Here is a 24,851-nt window from a genome sequence, read left to right as displayed (position 1 = left end):
TGAACAGTTGAATGGATCTAATGTGTTTTTGGGATTAGATCATGGATGGCCCTGGGGACAACGACCCAGACTTGGTCCACGCCTCCCACCCTCGCTTCTGTGCGTCCATCAAGACAGACGGCCCTGCCTACACAGCCCTCTTCACCCGCGTGTTCCAAAACAAGACCTTCCACGTCTACAAGCTGAAGAAGGGCAAGAAGAGAGCCAAGGCCGACAGAGAGCCGGTGGCCATGCAGGATTAAACCCAGTAATAAGACCCTGGGTTACCCCATAAACAATGCTCCACCCACCCATATCCAGCCCGCCCGCCCAGTCTCCGACTCAGCCTCCCGCTCCCTGCCAAGTCGATAACCTGATGACTGCTCTGTGCTCCCTGCTCTCTGGTCTACCCGAGTTCATCTGGAACCATGGCTGCACTCTCCCACCCGCCGCCCCTCCCTCTTTCCATCCCTCCGTGCGCCACTGCAGCCAGAGGCAAGTGATCACGTCCGGCTGACACGGCGCTGATTTGAGCAGCGTCTGATTGCGGCGGGCGAGCAGATGAGCACATGCATATCAAACCAGGGCTTTGTGTCAGGAAGCTCATGTTTAAACAGGAGAGGAGGGATGACGGCGCATCACAACAACATTCACGGCTCCCTCTCGCTTTCACCCAGACTAAAGGCAGAGCAGAGCAGAGAAGAAAGAGGAGAGGGACCTTTGAGAGGGTGCTGATTGAAAGCTAGAGCAGCGTGGGTAATTATTGCGGAGGCCAGTCTGGTCTCTTTGGTGGCTATGTCTGCAGTCTGACTGCACAGCTGCATCCTGTGCCATTTTCCTTATTTTTTAAAAACCGTGTCATGTCTCGTCTCCACTTGTTAATGAGGACTCCTCTTTCGATACTCTCTCACTCAAACACTAAGTTCTGCATACGTTGTCAGTTGTGGTGTATAAAGAGGAAGTGGCATTCTCATTGTAATGCATAACAGTCATATCACTGTGAAGAGGATTTGCTTGTTCATTCCGTTGCATTGAAATTGGATGTTTAATTTAGTAGTTGGCTGACAATTCTTTTTACGAGGGAGAAGTCATTCCTTTATGTTTTCCTAATAAGTGCATACTAATGTAATGTTGTTGAGCATTGACATAGTTAACTTTCATATTTATTAATAATTCAGTTTAAATGCATTGGTCATTTAAAGTAACAGTATTTTAATGGAAATTAAATGAGAACATTTTTATTAACTGTGTGTATTCCCTCAAAACTCATCACCCCAGAATCATACTGTATTCTGTAGAAGGACTGCATTGTGGGTAAACCATGACCGCTGGTCAATGTTGAATTAGGTGAATGGTTAACGTATTCATGGTCACTGGTCTATGTATGACTGACTAACATACAAATCAAAGTATTTCGATTTTTTTCACATGTTGGTGCATTACAAAATGGGATTGAAGTAGATTTAATTGTAATTTTCTGTCATTGATTTACTTTTTTTATTTTTTTATACCGATTTAATAAAAATGCAATAACTAAAATATAGTTGTTGCATAAGTATTCACCCCCCCCTTTGTTTAGGCAGGCCTAAATTAGTTCAGGAGTAACATTTGGCTTAACAAATCACTTAAGTTACATGGACTCATTCTGTATGAATTAATAGTAGTTGACATGATGTTGAATGACTACCCATTCCTCTGTCCCCCATACATACAACAGTTGTAAGGTCAAGTATTGAATTTCAAGCACCGATTCAACTACAAAGACCAGAGGGGTGTACTACGAAACAAACTACAGTAGATCTACTCAGGGTTTTCTAAAGCTAGCCAGCTTCAGTTACTCTCCCATTCCAGCTCAGGCTTCCATCCGTACTACGATGGGGGATATTGGTCGTCTATCTGCCGCTAGCTCTAGCAGGCTTGTAACTGCGTTTGTACGTCGCACGTGGCCTTTCAAACACCGGACTTTGCATTGGGACAATTCTGAAACATCAATCCATGGGAAAGTCAGTGCCACATTTTCATTTGTGCCGAAATCAAAATGAAAGAAAAGTTCTCGCGCAAATTCAGCAGGCTTTCGTGTGCGAGACTTTTCAAAGTGTTGTCTTTTATTTTATTACTTGGGTGTGGTTGTCACACAAATACCTTTTCCCCCACCCCTATTGATAAAATAATTGTATTAAGTCATAAATGTTTTACTGTGCGTGAAGTTTCAAATGCATTTGTCATTACTAAATATGTCATTTAATAGGTATTTTAACATGGTCACACTTCATTTGGATAGTCCAGATAGTCCCATCTGTAGATGCTCTACAGATGGTCATACTGTCAATATTCTATCAAGGTCATACTATCTGTTGTTAAGCAACTGTGGTTAGGGTTATGTTACGGTTAGGGTTATGCTACGGTTAGGGTTATGCTACAGTTAGGGTTATGTTTAGAATGAGGGTAAGGGCTAGGGTTAGTAGATAGTTGAAATGTTACAGCTGCTCTACAGTCACCGCAATCTAAAATTGAGGTGTGCTCAATCCAGGTGTGCAAAGCTCTTAGAGACTTACCCCAAGAAGACTAATCGCTGCCGTAGGTGTTTCAAACATGTATTGACTCAGGGGGGTGAATACTTATCTAATCAAGGTAAATTCACGTTTTATTTTCCAGTCGTCTAAAAAAAAATATAGTATTACACTTTGAAAATGAAATCCATTTAAGTCCCACTTTGTAACACAATAAAATGTGAAGAAATCCAAGGGGGGGCGAATACTTATGATAGGCACTGTAGTCTAAATCCTGATGTAAACAAATTCAGACTTAACAGGGTAATGTCAAATTATTCAATACTGTAAATGGTTAATGTGTGTTATTTTATTGCATATTTGGCAATGTAGATTGCGTCATGTTATCGTTTAAAGTTTTAACAACTTGAGTATGAAAGTGCCTTCAACATTGTCTGTTTAATCTCTGTGTTGATGTAAAATGTCTGTTATTGAACCTAAGTTGCTTGCAGTGCTGAAAAATGAAAGTCTAAATTGTACACGTGTCATTTTCATAGTTGTATTTTGCATGATTTAAGCTTTATGTCAAAACTTGAAACTTTACAGAGGAACATGTTAAATATCAAATAGGCATAGTTTTGGGGATTGAATGCAGACTGTTTACATGAATGTTTCCAATATTCTGTCGACCACATACGATTTTGTACTATCTGAAAATCATTCAAAGTCATGATGACAATTTTCTATGGCCCAGTCTTCTTCATTACTTAACACTGTGTTTAATCTAGAAGACACCCCTCTGCTAATCTGCTGGTTGTGATATTGCCTCTCCTATTGTTCTGTGTCTGTCTGTTCACCCAGTAAATGGGTTGGTCCTGTTTGACGTGCCTGTGGAGAAATTGCACTAGTTGGTGTGGCATATCATGTTTTATGTTGTTTCATCTTCCTTATGAATGCAGTTTACCATTGATCAGTGTTCCGTGTTCTTATCGAAAGGGACTTTGTTTCCTCTGTTGCTTTGTATAAAACATTTTTTTTCTTCACATTTTGGTATTCTGCTGTCATCATTTTGTCCATTCTTTTGATGTTCACACCAAAACATTAATTGCAAGAGAATAAATGCAATGATGGAGATTTCAAGTCCAAAAACAAGGACTTGCTTGAGGCTTTCACTTTCTTTTCTAGTCCTGTATAACATAAACCAGGGATCATCAACTAGATTCAGTCGCGGACCGATTTAAAAAAAATAAAATAAAAAATAATAATAATAGTTTTCTTGAGTGGATGGTCGGGGGTCCGGAACATAATGACAAATTAACCACAAGAAGCCCAAACCTTGCTTACATTTGTATATGATCACAGACTCTATTATGCATGGGAATAGTTCATTAAAATAATTTGGAGCTTATTTCCTGGTGTTTTTAGTTTTTTTAATGTCAAACAATGAAATTTCAACATCTTTAAAAAAAAATTCAGAACTTGTCCGCAAAAATAAAACCAGACGTGGGCCAAATTCGGGCCGCCAGTTGGGCAATCCTGCCATAAACTCACATCATGCTGTATGCAAACAATCAGGAAAATCACTGATTCAAATAAATGAATCTTTATTGAGAAAAAAGATTGATGCAAATACAAAACACCAAGATATCTATATTCGAAGCTTGTCATGATAATGATAAAAAAGATAAGTTCACTTTTTCTTAAAGAAGCAGTACGTGATCCATAGTTCTACCATTGACACATTTAAAAAAGCAATGACTTAATTTATCTTTCTATATACAAATGAGGTAAAAACATAAAATTCCACAATATGTCTGTATCCATTAGACAATGTTGAAGCCATTTATGATACAAATTAAAGTAGAATCTCTTCTCCCCAACCCAGAGAGAAATCCTGTGAATCCCAAACACAATCTTCACATTTGAATCATTATTATTTTTACTAGCTCCTCTGTAAGCCAGGTTCCTGGCCAACCGTGCTCGGAAGATGAATCAGAACTCCATCCCTCGAGGAGCGTTTGTTGTCTATAAAAAAGCATTGCATTGCGGCAGCATTCCATACCCTCACCTCCCCATCCTATTTTAAACTGACGTTGTGGCTGCCTTCAGAAAATTGGCACGTTTGAAATCCGTAATCAGAATGTCGACTTCTCAATCGACTTTTAAAACTCCCATGATCCTTTGGTTTACAGCATGACAGCGCCGCCATCAACTCCCATTAGGATTAGTGTTCTGATGTGTTTTAACACACTCCTACCCTTTACTGTTGTGCCGTCACGCTCAACATGCAGCATCTCTGCGGTGGGAAAAAAATAGAAACTAAATCAAAATAATGAGAAGGGTGTGCTGACGCTACCTCGAAATACATGAAGTACAACGTTGGCGTTTAGTCTATCGCAGAGGGAGGTTACGTTTCTTTTTATTTATTCCATTTGCTGTGCAACAAACCATTTCCAAAACCCTTTCCCGTCCCCTTCTCTACTCCCCATGGAGCTTCACAGCTCCTCACACAAGCACATTCAACTCCGAGTCCCGGAGGTGCTTTGAACGAGCACAAACTCTCCCTCCTTTCCACTCTTCCTCCCTTCTGCATTATACGGCTAATTTCACCTCCATGCTGCACTCCTCTCTCAAAGCAGAGGTGAACAACGCAAATGCAGTGAACGGTGGCTTCTGAAGGGTTTTTAGTGTGGGCAGATTGGTCCTGGTTTATATTATACTGTTTGTGGGGGTAAGTGCATCATCCTCCAGCTTTGGGGAAGGTAAATAGCGGAGCCCCCCCTTGGTGAGATCCTTAGTGTGAATACCCATGTAGCTGGATCATTTCCATTCCATCGCTCAAACTGCTGGGCTCATACGAAAGCTCCCGCCACCTCTTTAACACAACTGGTAAACACTCCCTTTCAGACATATATCAGTGAATACAGTAAACTATGTCTGCCTCCACAACACCATGGCAACAACAGCGAAGGTCAGAGGGTGTCCACTGTCCATTCTATAGGAGGCTTCGGGTGCCACCCTCTCTGCACTTTTTTTTCACCTTGAACTGCCATTCACGAGGAATTTGTCATTGGTATTCATATCATGTTCTCCAGCTGCAATGGTGGTGTTCAGAATGTTTGGTATTCCTGAGAAAGAAGGTTAAAGCTGAGAAACAGAAAAGGCCCTTTCCTCAGCTCCTCTGTCCTTTTCTTCTCTCCAGCTTGATTTCTGAGCTCTCTTCCTCCGGTGAATATAAATGAATAGAGGGGAGAGTGAAGTGAATAGAAAACCAAATCAAGGAAGGAGAAGTTTAGGATATAACTTACGAGCACAACTGGTAACTGTTGACTGCACACCCAGCAAAGTGATTTTAGAAAGAGAGCCCACTGGAAGGCCACAGAAAAATCTTCCTGTATCAAATGTCTAAGCAGTTTTTAAAACACTGATGTATTACAGACATAGAGAACGGAATACGGTATATCAAGGTCCAAGAGGTGCCAGGCAATCCTCGCAATTCATTTCACTGACAAATATAATAACATTTTCACCCGAATCATTGTCAACCGCAAGCCACTACAATAGGTCTGTGTGCCATGCTCGGTAAGTGCCATAATTAATCTGTCCGTGTCATTGATTGGCAGCTCCCATTATCCAGTGAACAGTGAGTCTCAGCTATAGGCCCGGTTAGGTTAACGTCAGTACCAGCCTCAGCCTCGCTCTAGGCCCGTTTAGAGGGGAAAACCCTGTGGAGAATAAGTCACTCCCAGAGAGGAGAGGCCAAGCTCTCCATCAGTCTCTCTCTCCTTCCCGAACTTCTCTCTCTCCTCCTATGCTTCCAATTAGTTTCCTGTAGCTCTGTAGTTTCCTGCTGTTTGGTGGTCTCTGCAGTACAGTAGCTTGGTCTGTCTCCCTCAGCGTTCAGAGGTCGCTGGCCTCAGTCTTCTCGTAGAGGGCATTGAGTTTCTCAAAACGTGGGCCCCAATCCTTCAGGGAGTCTTGGCCCCTAGCCGTGTCCTCCTCCAGCCCGGCTGAGCTGAAGGAGCTGAGGGACCCGGCCAGCGAGCCTCCCCCCTCCGTGGAGAACACCTGCAGGGAGTCGAAGGGGGCCGACTCTGGGGCCTGGTCAGCATCCCGGATGATCTCACACAGGTAGCGGGCCAGGTCCTGGCTGGAGAAGGACAGGCTCTTTCTGGCCAGCAGGAGGGGCCTGCTCTGGCCCTGGGCGGGGGACCTGGTGGGCGGCACGTCCCTCCGCAGGGTGGTGGTGAAGGAAGAGAGGGCGGTGTTGGCGCCCAACCTGCTAAGAGTGTCCTGGGGCTGGGGATGTTGGTGCTGGGTGTGGTGATGTTGGTGGATGGCCCTGGAGCGGCTGTACTGGACAGACTGGGCCGGACTGGGCTGGAGAGACTTCTGTAGCTCGGCCATATCATAGGCATTCTACACACACACACAGAGGGAGAGAGGATGGAATGTCAAAACAGAATGGAAAGGAGGAACAAATGGACAGATGGAGCAATAGAGAGTATTTTCGAATGTTATTAGGATCCCCATTAGCTGTTGCCAAGGCAGCAGCTACTCTTCCCGGGATTCAAACAGAAGTAAAACATCACATCATAGAGCGGGATGGTGAGAGTGAGGAGAAAAAAAAAACGAGTATAGCAGAGCTTCCTCAGCAGTATCCCTTTTTCCGTACGCTCTACCTGTCTACGTTTACAATCTGTCTTCATTTCCTCCCTTAGTGAGCAAAATCCAGATTAATTCTCTGCTAGTGGAGAGGTGACAGATCGTGTTAGCCGAATACACCAAGTCATCTGAGGGAACGACAAGGGGGGCGAGGGGAGTGGTTTCACTTCAACAGAGCACGGGGAAATATTGGACGAGGGCTAGAGAGCATCCATTTTTATATAACACACAATCACTTCAACATTCATTTGATTCAGGCGAGACTGATTCACCCTCGTTACCACGGCAGTGCTTTGCTCTGGAGAGATGGGAGCCCGGGCTCTGGAGAAAAGGAGGATGGAGGAACGGTAGAGTGGAGGAGTAAATGACACACGTGTGGGTGTGCTCTGTAATGGATTACCTGATGAGGAAAGTGTGCAAAGCCTGTGTGCTGCTGCAGCGCTCATGTCGAAAGATCCACCAGAGGACCTAAAGTATTGCGGCATTACCAAGCATCCGATAATCACATTATGTCTAATTGTGTGTAAGGAGATCGTGAATATACAAACACTCCACTAGTTGCTTTCTGGTTGGAGTAGGAGGTGAACCTGAATGAGAAGGTGTTACAATGCAATGGTGGGGAAGAGGAGTGTGCTTGAGCAAGTGTAGTACCCATAATTCCTAGCCTCGAATCCCAACTGAATTATTTCACTTCACAGATTCAGTCTGAAACTGCCTTCATTGAAACCGTTTGTGACAAGGGACCAAAAGGCACATTATCCCATTGTGTGTAGGAGACATAGATGTGTTAGCTCTTACCTGGTCCTCCTCTCCTCCTCCTTCCTCATCGTAGTTGAGCACGTTCTCTCTGATGTCCTCCCAGCCGTCATGGTGAGCTGACACGTGGTAAACACCCTCCTTTAGGCCCTTGTAACTGCGCCAGCGGGTGTACAGGAAGATGCCCAGCAGCAGCACTAGGGGGCACCGGAGAGCACAGAAGGAGGAAGAGACAGACGCACAGAGAGAGAGAGGAAGTTCCTGGTTCAGTTTGATTAGAAGTGACTGCGTGAACCGTTTCCACTGCGTTGATTTGACATTGCAATATCAGCATGATGGCTGTGCTGAGAGGCCTGACAGGCAGACTGCTGGCTGACTCCAAGGACGGCTACCAAATAAGAGCTCTCTTTGCAGAGTGGCAAGTGGTACTCTCAAAATCAATCCTCCCCTATAGACTGCTGTGACCTTTAGAGTATATTATGTACCCATACAGTACTTCTCCATAAATCTCTCTATCCTGTACCCCTCCCTCCCCCTTCCATCACACCTTATTTGACTCAACCTCTCTGCTTTGATCATTCCTCAGATTTCTTCCTCCCATCCTGCATCTCTCTCCCTCTCACTCTCTCTGGATCACTCTCTCTCTGTCTGTCTGTCATTTCAGTTCGTTCTAATTCCTTTTTGATATCCCTCTCTCCCTCTCAATTGCCCTTATTTGTTTTTGGTTCTATCTGTTGATTGTTGCGTGCTCACCTATCAGTAGTTTGATAAGGTGTCACTTAGCAAGGGGACCAGGGTGACAGGCTGAGACTGATTGAATTTAAATCTCCCAATTATCAGGGCAATCTCTGAGTGAACTCTCCCTCGTCAGACGTTAGGTACCGGTGTATCCAGCCAGAAACAAGCTGCGACACCGGCCCCAAAAAATCTATATCAATTTATGAACACAATGCTCACCCTCCTCGCACACGTGTCACAAGCAAATCAAGTGGCTTTTTAGAGGGCTTTGTAGCGCTGGGTCTATTGCACGGGAATATGCAATCCCATGTCTGTCTGTTTCTCTCTCTATTGCAACATTATTGCAATGTTGCAATTGTTTTAAGAGGAGACATGTTCATCTAGGTGAGTGAGTTGTTCAAAAAAGTCTCAGAGACTGACACACGATACTGTTCGAGTTGTGTGTTCTGAAGGCCACTGTCTCTAACTCTAAAGCACAGTGTTTGTGTATGACTGTCTGTCATCACTCGGATTGAGTGTTGTGTGATTAAGAAAAAGGTTACTCTGAAGTTAGGTTCAGGTCAGAGCTCATAGAGGCTTCCCTATTGGGTTGTGTGTCTTCAAAGGCCCTCTCCGATTGAGAGATGTGTGTCTGTTCTCTGCAGGAGCTGAACTGTTGCTCTGATTACCAAGCAGAGGAGGTCTGAGTGGCTGGCTAGCTGCTGCCTCCAAGCCATTTTTTTCCTCTCCTCTCTTCTCCTCCTCTCCTCTCCTCTCATATCAGAACCCTAACAAAGCCTGCACTATCGATTGCATCACCCAACTAGCGACCTCACACAAGCTCCTCCATAACCCTAAGATAGACAACATGCGTCCCAACGTCTAACACACACCACAGTGTATATCAGGCTATGGAATATCACAAAAAATGATTTATTCTGTCTACCACACTCATAAAAAATGTAATATAGACACTGGCATGTGCATCATGTTGTGTCCTAAGATGCATTCATTTGGAGTAAAAAAAGAAGAAAGTTATTTCACTGAAGAATGTTTGTTTGTTTTTCTGCACAACTTGGGGTCTTTTTGAGTGGAAAAAGGTTGCAATTTACTAGTCATGAAATACCGAATTATAAGACAAGTGTATAATTCAACCAAGAGCAAAGCATACTGTTTTGCATACCGTATGGCAAAATACTGAAACAGTTACATTTCTGATTTCAGCACGAATCCATATTGTATAATGATAGCTAGATTCTTTAAGCCTGAGGACAGTATATAGTGTAGACTTTTCTCATCTCAGACCCATATGAACGTGGATAGAGGAAGAAAAGCCTGTTTTCCCTCTCTCCTCTGTTACACCATAGTGAGAGCATCCCCGTAGTGAGAGCATGGCGAGATGAGAATCTCTAAATAAATCAATCCTAGTCAATAATGAGCAGGCTCAAGGCCATCAAACTATAATGCTGTTTACTGCAGCGAGCCTAGCAAAGCCTGCTCTCACTCCCTCCATTCCTCAATCTATTACTCAGTGTGTGTCTTTCCATTTCTCTCTTCTTTTCTCTCGTTCTCTCTCTTGTACCTCTAATCCCTTTCGCTGTCTTTCGGTGTCTGTGTACCTCTCCCTCCCTGCCATCCCTCCTTTCTCTGTCATTCGTTCTCACTGTATTTCTGTCCTCTCTCATTGACTCTCTCTCTCTCTCTCTCTCTGCTCCACTTTTTGCTCATCTCATACCTCTATTGGTTCCAGGTTATCACTCACTGGATAAATGGTTTGTCATATAACCCTCATTCCATCCCTAGCAAAAGCCAGCTGAGGCTCCAAACCCACAGTGTAGACTCCATCGGATAACCCTTTTTGGGTTCCAGATAGAACCCTTTTTGGTTCCAAGTGCAACCCTTTTGGGCTCTACGTAGAACACTCTGTGGAAACGGTTCTACATGGAAGCCAGGAGGGTTCTACCTTGAACCAAAAGGGTTCTTCAAAGGGTTTTCCTGTGGGGACAGCCAAATACCCTTTTTTCTAAGAGACACACAGTCCAGAGACACATTTAAAAGGCTCCAGCCGACATCGCCGTCTAACAGCTGTGGCATTTATGCCTGTCACCGTGACAACTAATCCGGATACAGGCAGGACAATAAAGAGGAAACATAAAAGAGGGATATTTTATAGAGTTGTATTCCTCTCTCTGACTGAGACTACTTTTTCAACCCCACCTCACAACAGAATCAGACTTTAGGATGAAAAGCTAAACTAATCTGGAACCGAGTGCAGGACTGAAGGGATTAAAACCGAGCCTACACTGCACACACACACACTGAGAAGTCAGACCGAACAGTCTCCCTTCCCAGTCTGCGTGCGTGCGTGCGTGCGCGCGCGCGTATGGTGGACGTCAGTTTTCCAGAATTATCAGTCAGCACCTTGAAATAGTGGAAAGCCAAGCTGTTCCATTCCTTTCAACTATGAATTTTCAGTGTGTAGCCTCACCTGCCAGATTTACAGTCTCTTAGAACCTGTTGTTACACACACAGCTGGTAGACAACACTCAGCACCAGTGTAGTTAGAAACCAAAACATTCTCTCTGTATCCCTATAGCTTAATGATGGACAATTGATGTGGTGTCTTGCTAGAGACCAATACATTTTACAATTAGTCAATAACAGGTTTACTGTGAATTATTGGACAAATAATATAAATTATGCAGACATCAGTCAACAAGCCGTTTCAGTAACAAAGTAGGAAGAAGATACAACATAAACGTTACTGATTAAAGACAAATAAACCTTAAGAACAAAGGTTGAATCAGAACAATGGAAATGAGAGAGAAAGACGAGGATATGAGTATGGAAAACAAATTATGAAGACAAAACGGGTTTTGAGAATAGTGTTTTATTATAAATGTGATTAAAATATCCTATGGCACAGAGCTTTACAGAGTGATAAAAGGATGCTTGTAACTCAGTCATTTCAAAAGTACATGAAATAGTAGCGCTCTACTCTAACGTTCGTCCAACATATTTATATATTCATTAAAAAAAATGTAATTCTATACACCATACATAGGTAGGAATTTGACAAGTATGGGGACATTTGAGGAGACTAGCAGTGTAACGATGTGCGCTGAGAGTCGGGAAGCATGCTCAGGGAGTGAGTGTTTTAATAAAATAAATAAATGCCACATCAAACAAAAAACACAAACAACGCACAGACTTAACACTGGAACAGAAACAATAACGCCTGGGGAAGGAACCAAAGGGAGTGATATACATAGGGCAGGTAAATCAAGGAGGTGATGGAGTCCAGGTGAGTGTCATAATGCGCTGATGGTAACGAAGGTGACAGGTGTGCGCCATAACGAGCAGGCTGGTGAGAGCGCACATGTGACTGGTGAGAGCGCACAAGCAGATTCAACTGCGCTATTTGGCAGTGGCATAAACAGGACCACTTGTTGGTTCACTGATTTCAGCCCTGACCTCTCTTCTTTTTTTTTTTATCCTCGCACTGACTTAACCATTTGGGGATGCCGCTGAGTAAAATACACTCTCACAAAAAAAATGCTTAGAAATGTCTTACTAACGGATTCAGGTAGCAGTTGGTGATGTGTTTTGCTATACCATTTCATTCAATAAAATAAATTGACAAGTACATCAATCTCTCTATTTCAGATAAGACGCTGTGTGCATCGTATTGTGTGGATAGCCATGCACATTGTGTTTCTAGTATAGCGATTCGAGGTGCAATCTGGTTTAATTACCGTTAATAGGATGATGTGTGTGAGGCCTCTCCATATCTCCCTCTCAATTCAGAGTTCTGACTCACTGTGTTTTTATAAGGAGCCCTGGCGTGAGGAGAGGAAGCAGTAAGACACTGCTCGTCAATTCACTTCCACATCAGCAACCCTGAGTGTGTTCACGGATACGCAACCACCAAACAGAGCCTGGCACCACTCAGCCCAAGCAGTCCATCTCCATGGGTAGCTAGGCTCTTCTCACGGATGGAGAGGTTAGGCTGGCAACCACAGCATGTTACCCAATCAACTACCCCTACTATGGAGTCAAACAGGGTTTTATTCTGTACATTCCACCACGTAGGGGGGTTCTTACTGTAAATTCCTACTTCTGGACATTGTGGACACCTGTGCCTTTTGCATTTGTCTCTTATCCTTGAGGTCACTGGACAACCTTGAAACATCTGCAGACTAACAGACCATACTCATGCAATAGATGACGTCATTCTACAGTAATCGTTGATAGTGCCCATGACGAGCCCTCTGGCACAGTGGTGTAAAGCCAGAGCATAAGCTCCTGTAGTCATAGGTTAGAGCCCGCTAAAGGGCATACTGAGACATACAAACAAACATAGCCAGAGGAGAGGCTGCAAGTCTGCAAAAAACAAGGCATTATTGGCTATTCAAATTGTGTGGGGGGGGGGGGTGCACTGGGCAACACGCTCATCTTTATTTACACATTGATCATTGATCTAACAAGCAAGACCTAAAAGCTGGACCCTTTAACGGAGCCTAACACCGCCCTCCTACAAACACCTACATACTGCAGTCAAAAGGCACAGCTTATTCCCAACAAAAATATTTCAGCTTTTAGTCTATGACAGCAAAACTGAACATTGGGTAATTTTCACAGATACAATTTTTCCCTCTCCAGTATAGTTCTGGAAAGCTTTACTGAGATCTACTTTTCGGACAAGAGGAGTAGGCCTCTTGCTATTTCCTCACAGCTGTACAGTAGCTAGCCGAGAATGTGTGAGAGATGGGAAAGGTTCCTTCTGCGTCCAGCGGAGGAGAGAAGTGGGTGAGAGGAGGAATTGGAGTGGGTGAGGAGGTGGAGGCGTATAGCGTTCGCATCGTGCCATAAACCTATTAGCCGTTAAGAAAAGGAAGCCTCAGAATGAGATGCTTTTTGTTCAGCTTAATGTCAAGAGACCCAGAGCCCTTTACTCTCCCAGTTATTCAACTGCTTGGATTGACTCCAAACAAACTGGATTGAATGCAGCTGGGAAGAAAATCTCTTGATACTTAAGTTTCTGTGCGTGGAATGCTTGGCCGATTGAAATTCTATCCAAAGCCCTAGTGCATTGATCTCAATTTCTTTGGGCTTCGGTAAACAGCACATTGTGCGCCTACAAATCAAGTAATGAACACTTAAAAAGCAACAGTGGCTGTGGATGATCAAGGTCATGTTGCCTTTAAAATTAAGCAAAGGTACGAGAGGGGAAATTATCATTTTGAGCTTAGCAATCGTTTTTTTGGTCTGCTTGGAGCGACGGCTGAAGCAGATTTTTGTTTTATTTAAAAAAAATTTTTTACCTTTATTTAACCTGTCTGGGCTAGGGGGCAGTATTTTCACGGCCGGATGAAAAACATACCCAATTTAAACAGGTTACTACTCTGGCCCAGAAACTAGAATATGCATATTATTAGTAGATTTGGATAGAAAACACTCTGAAGTTTCTAAAACTGTTTGAATGGTGTCTGTGAGTATAACAGAACTCACATGGCAGGCAAAAACCTGAGAAAATTCCGAGCAGGAAGTGGAAAGTCTGATAATTGTAGTTCTTCTTTTGATTCTCTATCGGAACTACAGTGTCTGTGGGGGACGTTGCACTTCCTAAGGCTTCCATTGGCTGTCTAAAGCCTTCAGAAAGTGGTTTGAGCATTTTCCTGTCACTGGGCGGATAATAGGAGCTCAGTTTCTGAGTGGACTGCCTGGCAACAAAGGGATTGGATATGCTCGGTCCCGCGAGCGCGCCCCTCCTTCTTTTTCTTCTTGAATGAATATGCTATTGTCAGGTTGGAATATTATCGCAATTTTACGTAAAAAATACCATAAAGATTGATTTTAAACAACGTTTGACATGCTTCTAAGTACGGTAATGGAACATTTAGACTTTTCGTCTCTCGTTCCGCGCTCGCGTGTTATGCCTTTGGATAAGTGATATGTACGCACGAACAAAACGGAGGTATTTGTACATAAATATGGATTATTTCGAACAAAAACAACATTTCCTGTGGAAGTAGCAGTCCTGGCAGTGCATTCTGATGAAGATAAGCAAAGGTAAGAGAATATTTCTAATACTAATTCTGAGTTTAGGTTGCCACGAACTTGGCAGGTGTCTGAATAGCTCGCCGTGATGGCTGAGCTATGTACTCAGAATATTGAAAAATGTGCTTTCTCCGTAAAGCTATTTTAAAATCTGACACAGCGGTTGCATCCAGGGGTAGTCTATCTATAATTCTTAAATTAATTGTTATATATTTTGTCAACGTTTATGATGAGTATTTTTGTAAATTGATGTGCACATTCACCAGACGTTTTGGTGGGAATACATTTTCTGAACATCACGTGCCAATATCGAACAAAACATACATGTATTGTGTAACATAATGTCCTAGGAGTGTCATCTGATGAAGATCGTCAAAGGTTAGTGCTTCATTTAGCTGTGTTTTGGGTTTTATTGACACATGTTCTTGCTTGGAAAATGGCTGTGTGATTATTTTTGTCTATGTACTCTCCTAACATAATCGAATGTTTTGCTTTCGCTGTAAAGCCTTTTTGAAATCGGACAATGTGGTTAGATTAACGAGAAGTTTATCTTTAAAATGGTGTAAAATAGTTGTATGTTTGAGAAAGTTGAATTATGACATTTTGTTGTTTCTGAATTTTCCGCCCTGATATTTCACTGGCTGTGTCCCGCAGCTGTTCACTGGCTGTGTTCACTGGCTAGCGTCCCACCTAGCCCATAGAAGTTAACCAGGTAGGCTAGTTGAGAACAAGTTCTCATTTGCAACTGCGACCTGGCCAAAATAAAGCATAGCAATTCGACACATACAACAACACAGTGTTACACATGGAATAAACAAAACATACAGTCAATAATACAGTAGAACAAAAGAAAACAAGAAGTCTATATACAGTGAGTGCAAATGAGGTAAGATCGGGGAGTTAAGGCAATAAATAGGCCATGGTGGCGAAGTAATTACAATATAGCAATTAAACACTGGAATAGTAGATGTGCAGAAGATGGATGTGCAAGTAGAGATACTGGGGTGCAAAGGAGCAAGATAAATAAATAAATAAATAAATACAGTATGGGGATGAGGTAGGTAGATGGGCTGTTAACAGATGGGTTATGTACAGGTGCAGTGATCTGTGAGCTGCTCTGACAGCTGGTGCTTAAAGCTAGTGAGGGAGATATGAGTCTCTAGCTTCAGAGATTTTTGCAGTTCGTTCCAGTCATTGGCAGCAGAGAACTGGAAGGAAAGACGACCAAAGGAGGAATTGGCTTTGGGGGTGACCAGTGAGATATACCTGCTGGAGCGCGTGCTACGTGTGGGTGCTGCTACGGTGATCAGTGAGCTGAGATAAGGCGGGGCATTACCGAGCAGAGACTTGTAGATGACCTGGAGCCAGTGGGTTTGGCGACGAGTATGAAGCGAGGGCCAGCCAACGAGAGCGTACAGGTCGCAGTCGTGGGTAGTGTATGGGGCTTTGGTGACAAAACGGATGGCACTGTGATAGACTGCATCCAATTTGTTGAGTAGAGTGTTGGAGGCTATTTTACAGACGACATCACCGAAGTCGAGGATCGGTAGGATGGTCAGTTTTACGGGGGTAAGTTTGGCAGCATGAGTGAAGGATGCTTTGTTGCGATTTAGGAAACCGATTCTAGATTTAATTTTGGATTGGAGATGCTTAATGTGAGTCTGGAAGGAGAGTTTACAGTCTAACCAGACACCTAGGTATTTGTAGTTGTCCACGTATTCTAAGTCAGAGCCGTCCAGAGTAGTGATGCTGGACGGGCGAGCAGGTGCGGGCAGTGATTGATTGAATAGCATGCATTTTGTTTTACTTGCGGTTAAGAGCAGTTGGAGGCCACGGAAGGAGAGTTGTATGGCATTGAAGCTCGTCTGGAGGTTAGTTAACACAGTGTCCAAAGAGGGGCCAGAAGTATACAGAATGGTGTCGTCTGCGTACAGGTGGATCAGAGAATCACCAGCAGCAAGAGCGACATCATTGATGTATACAGAGAAGCGAGTCGGCCCGAGAATTGAACCCTGTGGCACCCCCATAGAGACTGCCAGAGGTCCAGACAACAAGCCCTCCGATTTGACACACTGAACTCTATCAGAGAAGTAGTTGGTAAACCAGGCGAGGCAATCATTTGAGAAACCAAGGCTGTCGAGTCTGCCAATAAGAATGCGGTGATTGACAGAGTTGAAAGCCTTGGCCAGGTCGATGAATACGGCTGCACAGTAATGTCTCTTATCGATGGCGGTTATGATGTCGTTTTGGACCTTGAGCGTGGCTGAGGTGCACCAATGACCAGCTCTGAAACCAGATTGCATAGCGGAGAAGGTACGGTGGGATTCGAAATGGTCTGTAATCTGTTTGTTAACTTCACTTTTGAAGACCTTAGAAAGACAGGGTAGGATAGATATAGGTCTGTAGCAGTTTGGGTCTAGAGTGTCACCCCCTTTGAAGAGGGGGATGACCGCGGCAGCTTTCCAATCTTTGGGAATCTCAGACGATACGAAAGAGAGGTTGAACAGGCTAGTAATAGGGGTTGCAACAATTTCGGCAGATAATTTTAGAAAGAGAGGGTCCAGATTGTCTAGCCCGGCTGATTTGTAGGGGTCCAGATTTTGCAGCTCTTTCAGAACATACGCTATCTGGATTTGGGTGAAGGAGAAATGGTGGGGGCTTTGGCGGGTTGCTGTGGAGGGTGCCGGGCAGTTGACCGGGGTAGGGGTAGCCAGGTGGAAAGCATGGCCAGCCATAGAGAAATGCTTATTGAAATGTTCAATTATAGTGGATTTATCGGTGGTAACAGTGCTTCCTAGCCTCAGAGCAGTGGGCAGCTGAGAGGAGGTGCTCTTATTCTCCATGGACTTTACAGTGTCACAGAACTTTTTGGAGTTAGTACTACAGGATGCAAATTTCTGTTTGAAAAAGCTAGCCTTAGCTTTCCTAACTGCCTGTGTATATTTGTTCCTAACTTCCCTGAAAAGTTGCATATCACGGGGGGCTATTCGATTCTAATGCAGAACGCCACAGGATGTTTTTGTGCTGGTCAAGGGCAGACAGGTCTGGAGTGAACCAAGGACTATATCTATTCCTAGTTCAACATTTTTGAACGGGGCATGCTTATTTAAAATGGTGAGGAAGGCACTTTTAAAGAATGGCCAGGCATCATCTACTGACGGGATGACGTCAATGAGGGTAGAGGGGAGGACAGCGGGAGACGGCCAACACATTAACACCTGATCTAGTGACTGACTATGACTGGCTAACACTAGATTGACCAAAAGGCACATATCAAGGTGAGTACTGGTCAAAGGTCAAAAGGGACTAATTTGCACTGCCTGTTATAACTAGATTATAAGCTGTACCTTGCTACCATAGCATGGTCCATACGCTGCCCACACACTATCATTGTTTGACTCAGGCAATTTCTACTAGACCTGGACTTCCAGCACAGTGCTCTACTTCAGCTGATAGAACGGTAGGGGAGATGGTCACGACAAGAGGTTGAATGGGACGGGGAGAAGAGCAAAAAAGGGGAGGATTTGATGTCCAGTGTTACCATGGAGATGAGACAGACAGACAGACCAGACAGACAGACAGACAGACAGACAGACAGACAGACAGACAGACAGACAGACAGACAGACAGACAGACAGACAGACAGACAGACAGACAGACAGGCGACACGCAGGCAGGTGGGGCGGTCAGTCACCAGAGCCAGAGCAGGCAGTAGTTGGTATAGCTACCTAGCAGAGCCATGAAGCAGATGCAAATGGCGAACAGGGAGCTGAAGCTCAGGCCCACGTCGTCTCGGTAGATGGCCAGCGCCACCTCGCAGTGGCGCCCCCGGTAGCCCTCGGGGCAGTGGCACGTGAACGTGGAGGGCGACTGTGCCACGCAGGTGCCCCGGTGGCACGGCCGACTGGCACACAGGGTGTAGACGCAGAACTTTCCAGTGTCGTTCACCTTCACCATGTGGCCAGGGGGACATCTAAAAAAAAAGATGGAGGGAGGAACAAGAGGAGACAAAGAGAGAGATAAAACAGAGGTTTTCTGATTTCCTGCTTCTGTTTTGGTCCTCCACTGTGTTCTGAGGATAACACAATGCATTGGTCAAAATCAATCTCAATGAAATAGTTACACATGACTTAGACTCTTTTCCATGTTACCTGTATCTTGTTTCTCCTTCTGTGAAACAAATGTTACGGTGTGGCTGCTCTGTGATTCAGATACGCCCATACACAGAGACACACATCGGCGTACACACGTATGATGTGAAACCAGTTGGACTCCTGCAGAACTCACACCGAGCATTAACCAGGCTGACGAGCAGCAGTGAGGATGAGCAGCCTGCAGGCTGTTGAAAAACAACATATCCCTGTGTCTTTCTACAGCCTCTTAAAATCACCACCATTACCAGGATCAGAGAGAGGAGCTAGAACAGCGGGCCTGAGTCAAATATCTGCCCACACACTGCCTGTCAACATTTGACTCAGGCATGTTTACAGTCAGCCCCGCAGGACTGAGGTGTATCAAAGGGACAGGTTTTTCCAGGCCCCCTGCGCTGTCCCTCTTTGACTGATGGGGGATGAGGGGATGTTTGTCTAAGATTAAAGGCTGCGAGAGAATGAGCCACTGGCTTCTGAGGCTGTAGTCCTTGAAGAAGACCGAGAGGGTCTCAGTGTGTTTGCATAAGATATAGAGATTTGCTAATTGTGTCCGATTGTGCGTACCTGCACTCATGGACTCTCCAGAGGTCAACGCAGGTGAAGGGGGGGCTACACTGGTTCCTCTTGCAGGAGTCAGAGGAGCAGCCCACGGAGAGCCCCTGGGAGCTGACCACAGAGACCCCGTCTCTGGACTGACCATCCAGAGGTACGTATCGACCGTTCAGCCTCAGGTCCCGCATGCAACCTTAAGCGAGAGGAGAGGACAGAATGATAATCAAGCACACACACACACACACACACACACACACACACACACACACACACACACACACACACACACACACACACACACACACACACCATTTACTTTCTTTGCCATGGTCTGACACGCTTACACACTAGTCTTTCAGGGAAAAGGCTTTTAAAGTCCATTTAATAAACACGCAAACTGTCTGTTTCTGCCTGAGGCAAAGCTGGCTGACCACCCTTGTATTTGCACATTCTACTGTCTCTCTCCCTGCATGTCACATGCCATATCCACAGCACTGCAGAGCACTGCACTGCACACTCTCATAGCCGCCTCACACTTTATCCATCTCATACTAACCTCCCCTAGGGCAGCCATCATCCCGTAACTCTAAAGATGCATTTGTGTGAATGATTTATTCACCAGTCATATGAATCATTTATAATCGGCAATACAATACTTTGTAATCTCACTAAAAAGCGGATTATGAATTGATAAAGCCCCTAATTCTGGCTGCACTTTAGAAAGCTCTGTTCTCCATCTGTCACTAACTGTCTGCCTCGCACGCCCAGCCTAGCTCTTTCCCATCATGTCCCATTCCCTGCAGTCTTCTCACCCTGGAAGCTCTTGTTGGAGCCTGAGGGGAAGACGTTTCCCAGCATCACCACTGTTGGGTCGGTGATGATCTCTCGGCTCCGGCCTGGAGCCGTGCTGGCCTCCCGTCTGCCCCCGCCCCCATCCAGACGCAGGGTCAGCTCGTTGTCGTGGCGATCCAGGTAGACCTCGTGCCACTCGCCATTGTCCAGGCGATAGGAGGGCAGTGTCAGGTTGTAGTCTCCGTCTCCCAGGTTATAGAAGACAGACAGTAGGCCCTGGTAGATCTGGAGGAGAGGAGAGAGTTATAGAAGACAGACAGTAGGCCCTGGTAGATCTGGAGGAGAGGAGAGAGTTATAGAAGACAGACAGTAGGCCCTGGTAGATCTGGAGGAGAGGAGAGAGTTATAGAAGACAGACAGTAGGCCCTGGTAGATCTGGAGGAGAGGAGAGAGTTATAGAAGACAGACAGTAGGCCCTGGTAGATCTGGAGGAGAGGAGAGAGTTATAGAAGACAGACAGTAGGCCCTGGTAGATCTAGAGGAGAGGAGAGAGTTATAGAAGACAGACAGTAGGCCCTGGTAGATCTGGAGGAGAGGAGAGAGTTATAGAAGACAGACAGTAGGCCCTGGTAGATCTGGAGGAGAGGAGAGAGTTATAGAAGACAGACAGTAGGCCCTGGTAGATCTGGAGGAGAGGAGAGAGTTATAGAAGACAGACAGTAGGCCCTGGTAGATCTGGAGGAGAGGAGAGAGTTATAGAAGACAGACAGTAGGCCCTGGTAGATCTGGAGGAGAGGAGAGAGTTATAGAAGACAGACAGTAGGCCCTGGTAGATCTGGAGGAGAGAGTTATAGAAGACAGACAGTAGGCCCTGGTAGAGCTGGAGGAGAGGAGAGAGTTATAGAAGACAGACAGTAGGCCCTGGTAGATCTGGAGGAGAGGAGAGAGAGTTATAGCAGTAGGACAGTAGGTCCTCTCTTCTCCAGACCATTTCCGGAGACCTTCTCCCCTTCCTCACCTCGCTCATCAACTCATCCTTGACCGCTGGCTACGTCCCTTCCGTCTTCAAGAGAGTGAGAGTTGCACCCCTTCTGAAAAAACCTACACTCGATCCCTCCGATGTCAACAACTACAGACCAGTATCCCTTCTTTCTTTTCTCTCCAAAACTCTTGAACGTGCCGTCCTTGGCCAGCTCTCCTGCTATCTCTCTCAGAATGACCTTCTTGATCCTAATCAGTCAGGTTTCAAGACTGGGCATTCAACTGAGACTGCTCTTCTCTGTGTCACGGAGGCTCACCGCACTGCTAAAGCTAACTCTCTCTCCTCTGCTCTCATCCTTCTAGACCTATCTGCTGCCTTTGATACTGTGAACCATCAGATCCTCCTCTCCACCCTCTCCGAGTTGGGCATCTCCGGCGCGGCCCACGCTTGGATTGCGTCCTACCTGACAGGTCGCTCCTACCAGGTGGCGTGGCGAGAATCTGTCTCCGCACCATGCGCTCTCACCACTGGTGTCCCCCAGGGCTCTGTTCTAGGCCCTCTCCTATTCTCGCTATACACCAAGTCACTTGGCTCTGTCATATCCTCACATGGTCTCTCCTATCATTGCTATGCAGACGACACACAATTAATCTTCTCCTTTTCCCCCTTCTGATAACCAGGCGGCGAATCGCATCTCTGCATGTCTGTCAGACATATCAGTGTGGATGACGGATCACCAGCTCAAGCTGAACCTCGGCAAGACGGAGCTGCTCTTCCTCCCGGGGAAGGACTGCCCGTTCCATGATCTCGCCATCACGGTTGACAACTCCCTTGTGTCCTCCTCCCAGAGTGCTAAGAACCTTGGCGTGATCCTGGACAACACCCTGTCGTTCTCCACTAACATCAAGGCGGTGACCCGATCCTGTAGGTTCATGCTCTACAACATTCGCAGAGTACGACCCTGCCTCACACAGGAAGCGGCGCAGGTCCTAATCCAGGCACTTGTCATCTCCCGTCTGGATTACTGCAACTCGCTGTTGGCTGGGCTCCCTGCCTGTGCCATTAAACCCCTACAACTCATCCAGAACGCCGCAGCCCGTCTGGTGTTCAACCTTCCCAAGTTCTCTCACGTCACCCCGCTCCTCCGCTCTCTCCACTGGCTTCCAGTTGAAGCTCGCATCCGCTACAAGACCATGGTGATTGCCTACGGAGCTGTGAAGGGAACGGCACCTCCATACCTTCAGGCTCTGATCAGGCCCTACACCCAAACAAGGGCACTGCGTTCATCCACCACTGGCCTGCTGGCCTCCCTACCTCTGAGGAAGCACAGTTCCCGCTCAGCCCAGTCAAAACTGTTCGCTGCTCTGGCACCCCAATGGTGGAACAAGCTCCCTCACGACGCCAGGACAGCGGAGTCAATCACCACCTTCCGGAGACACCTGAAACCCCACCTCTTTAAGGAATACCTAGGATAGGATAAAGTAATCCTTCTAACCCCCCCCTTAAAAGATTTAGATGCACTATTGTAAAGTGGTTGTTCCACTGGATATCATAAGGTGAATGCACCATTTTGTAAGTCGCTCTGGATAAGAGTGTCTGCTAAATTACTTAAATGTAAATGTAATGTAATGTCCTGGTAAATCTGGAGGAGAGGGTAGAGGGGTTATTGACTTCAGACTACTGCTGGCATAGAATCACAAGAGAGTCAATACTTTTCATCATTGAAGATTCCAGGGACCCCTCTTAAGTCCACCCCAACAAACCCCTATACACAACAACCAAGAGAGTTAAGATGCAGTAGACATGCAGTAAACAAAGCCAATAGCAGTTGGACAATCCACTCAATAAACCAACATAGCTCTTCTGATACACAAGCAGAGGACATGAATGTGAGGGCAGACAAAAGACGGAGATAGAGGGAAGAAAAATGGCAGGAGGATGATGATTCTGTGACTCTGGGACCATGAGGAAACAGTATAACCATTGAGGGCTGGCTCTGATAAGACCCTGCCACACACTAACTGAATTAAACATAGCTCCCCCGTAATTGGAAACACCAGGGCCTGGGGAATTCAATACGCCTCCATTTATTCAGCAACTCTCTTTTTAACTTTTCCTCTAGAGGGTGGGTCATCTGGGCTCTATGACATACAATCACTTTCTGGGCTGCTCACATTTTCAAAGAACTTCCTTTCTCTAGCATCTACATCTAACTCTGTGTCTCTGTCTCTGCGTCTCTGTCTCTCTCTCTCTGTCTCTCTCTCTCTGTCTCTGTCTCTCTGTCTCTCTCTGTCTCTCTCTCTGTCTCTCTCTCTGTCTCTGTCTCTGTCTCTCTCTCTCTGTCTCTCTCTCTCTGTCTCTCTCTCTCTGTCTCTCTCTCTCTCTCTCTCTCTTTGTCTCTCTCTCTCCATATCTCTACCAACCTGTCTCTCAGTCCTTTGGCCTATTCCTATCTTTGTTCTTATCTCCCTCGTTCTCTTTCTCTCTTTCTCTCCACTCTGTTTCACAACAACAACAAGCTCCATTGATCTCAGTCCCAATCTCACTGGTAAATCCTAGCTCAACAAAACAACATGACGAGACCAACTTTATCTTGTCTTCTGTTGAAGCTCACCTTTATTACCCAGGATCCACCAAGCCTGACAGTTTTCATTAGAAAGCAGGATATACCAATGAAATGAAACAGACATTTTTTTTTATGCAACAAGCTTCTCTCTATCCTCAAATCTTGAAAAGAAAACGATTCCATTTCAGCCTGGCTCGAATGCTAATCACTTGACTTTCACAGCGCAATATTCATTGAAGACAAATGGTTTATTTGCAGCCAGGCACACAGATCCAAACCGAGGCGAGTGTTAGTCTACGGCCATTGATATGGTGAGAAGCAGCCTTCATTTAAAAAAAATAAATAAATAAATCCTGCGAGGCTCCCACTGAGCATAATTTGCAAACGCTCCATTTTACTCCGCCGCTGATGTCGACGTAAACAGAATTTGAGACGAGCAGAAAGAGAGGAGATGGGGGCAGGGTTTCTCACGTATACCTCAACCTTTACTCCTCCCCCGCAAGCTAAAAGGCTAAAACTGAACTGAACTGCTCACCTCCTGTACACCACCCCATCAGCTGGCTCGGATGCATGAGAAAAAGCAGTGAGCTCCACTAAGATGGCTCCAAGGTCATTTCCCTTATGAACCATTGCTTATTTCAAGGATTCCTAATGAACTATTAATTATCTTCAGACCTCAGTGGGATGGCGCTTTTACCAGACTAAGCGAGTGCTGCCGAGGCACCTCATGTCCCCCCCCAATTAAAGCTGAATGGGAATGTGCTCTGCTTCATGCTCTTCTCTCTCTCTCTCTCTCTCTCTCTCTCTCTCTCTCTCTCTCTCTCTCTCTCTCTCTCTCTCTCTCTCTCTCTCTCTCTCTCTCTCTCTCTCTCTCTCTCTCTCTCTCTCTCTCTCTCTCTCCAGGTGAGGACGGAGGTTCGGGGTGGCTGGCTATTCCCTCTACTGCACCAGGAGAGCACTGCTCTGTCCCCAATCTGCATTAGTCTGTGATCGCTTATGTAAACTCTGTCTTATCACTGTGTACAGTATATTATCTCTACGTCCTTCCAGATCAGCAGCCTCTTTATTACTTTCAAAAGCGTTCTATAGAACCCCCAGCTGGCTGAATGAAGTAGCTCGCTCATTATATAGTACATTGATCC

The 24,851-nt window shown here is 45.3% G+C and overlaps 2 protein-coding genes across 6 annotated transcripts in view; one reads left to right on the top strand and one right to left on the bottom strand.

Moving 5' to 3' along the window:
- The window catches only part of LOC106587312 (dpy-19 like C-mannosyltransferase 3), a 41,063-nt gene extending 37,550 nt beyond the window's left edge, over positions 1-3,513 (top strand). For all 5 annotated transcript variants that reach the window (XM_045708229.1, XM_014175576.2, XM_014175577.2 and 2 more), the window contains one exon: positions 39-3,513. In XM_045708229.1, coding sequence (XP_045564185.1) covers positions 39-242 — 204 coding nt within the window. In that variant the 3' untranslated portion in view covers positions 243-3,513. The remainder of the gene's footprint in view (positions 1-38) is intronic.
- A 388-nt stretch (positions 3,514-3,901) lies between these two features.
- Positions 3,902-24,851, bottom strand: part of LOC106587167 (neural-cadherin) — a 212,772-nt gene continuing 191,822 nt past the window's right edge. Inside the window, exons 29-33 of the mRNA XM_045708388.1 lie at positions 20,182-20,446; positions 19,382-19,562; positions 18,395-18,639; positions 7,932-8,086; positions 3,902-6,887 (exon numbers count right to left, since the gene is read on the bottom strand). Of these exons, the coding sequence (XP_045564344.1) occupies positions 6,369-6,887; positions 7,932-8,086; positions 18,395-18,639; positions 19,382-19,562; positions 20,182-20,446 (1,365 nt within the window). The 3' untranslated portion in view covers positions 3,902-6,368. The remainder of the gene's footprint in view (positions 6,888-7,931; positions 8,087-18,394; positions 18,640-19,381; positions 19,563-20,181; positions 20,447-24,851) is intronic.

The sequence above is a fragment of the Salmo salar genome, chromosome ssa26 (assembly GCF_905237065.1).
Source record: "Salmo salar chromosome ssa26, Ssal_v3.1, whole genome shotgun sequence".
Classification (NCBI taxonomy): Eukaryota; Metazoa; Chordata; class Actinopteri; order Salmoniformes; family Salmonidae; genus Salmo; species Salmo salar.
Note: the sequence above shows the minus strand (reverse complement) of the source record. Positions and strands in the feature narration are given on the sequence as shown.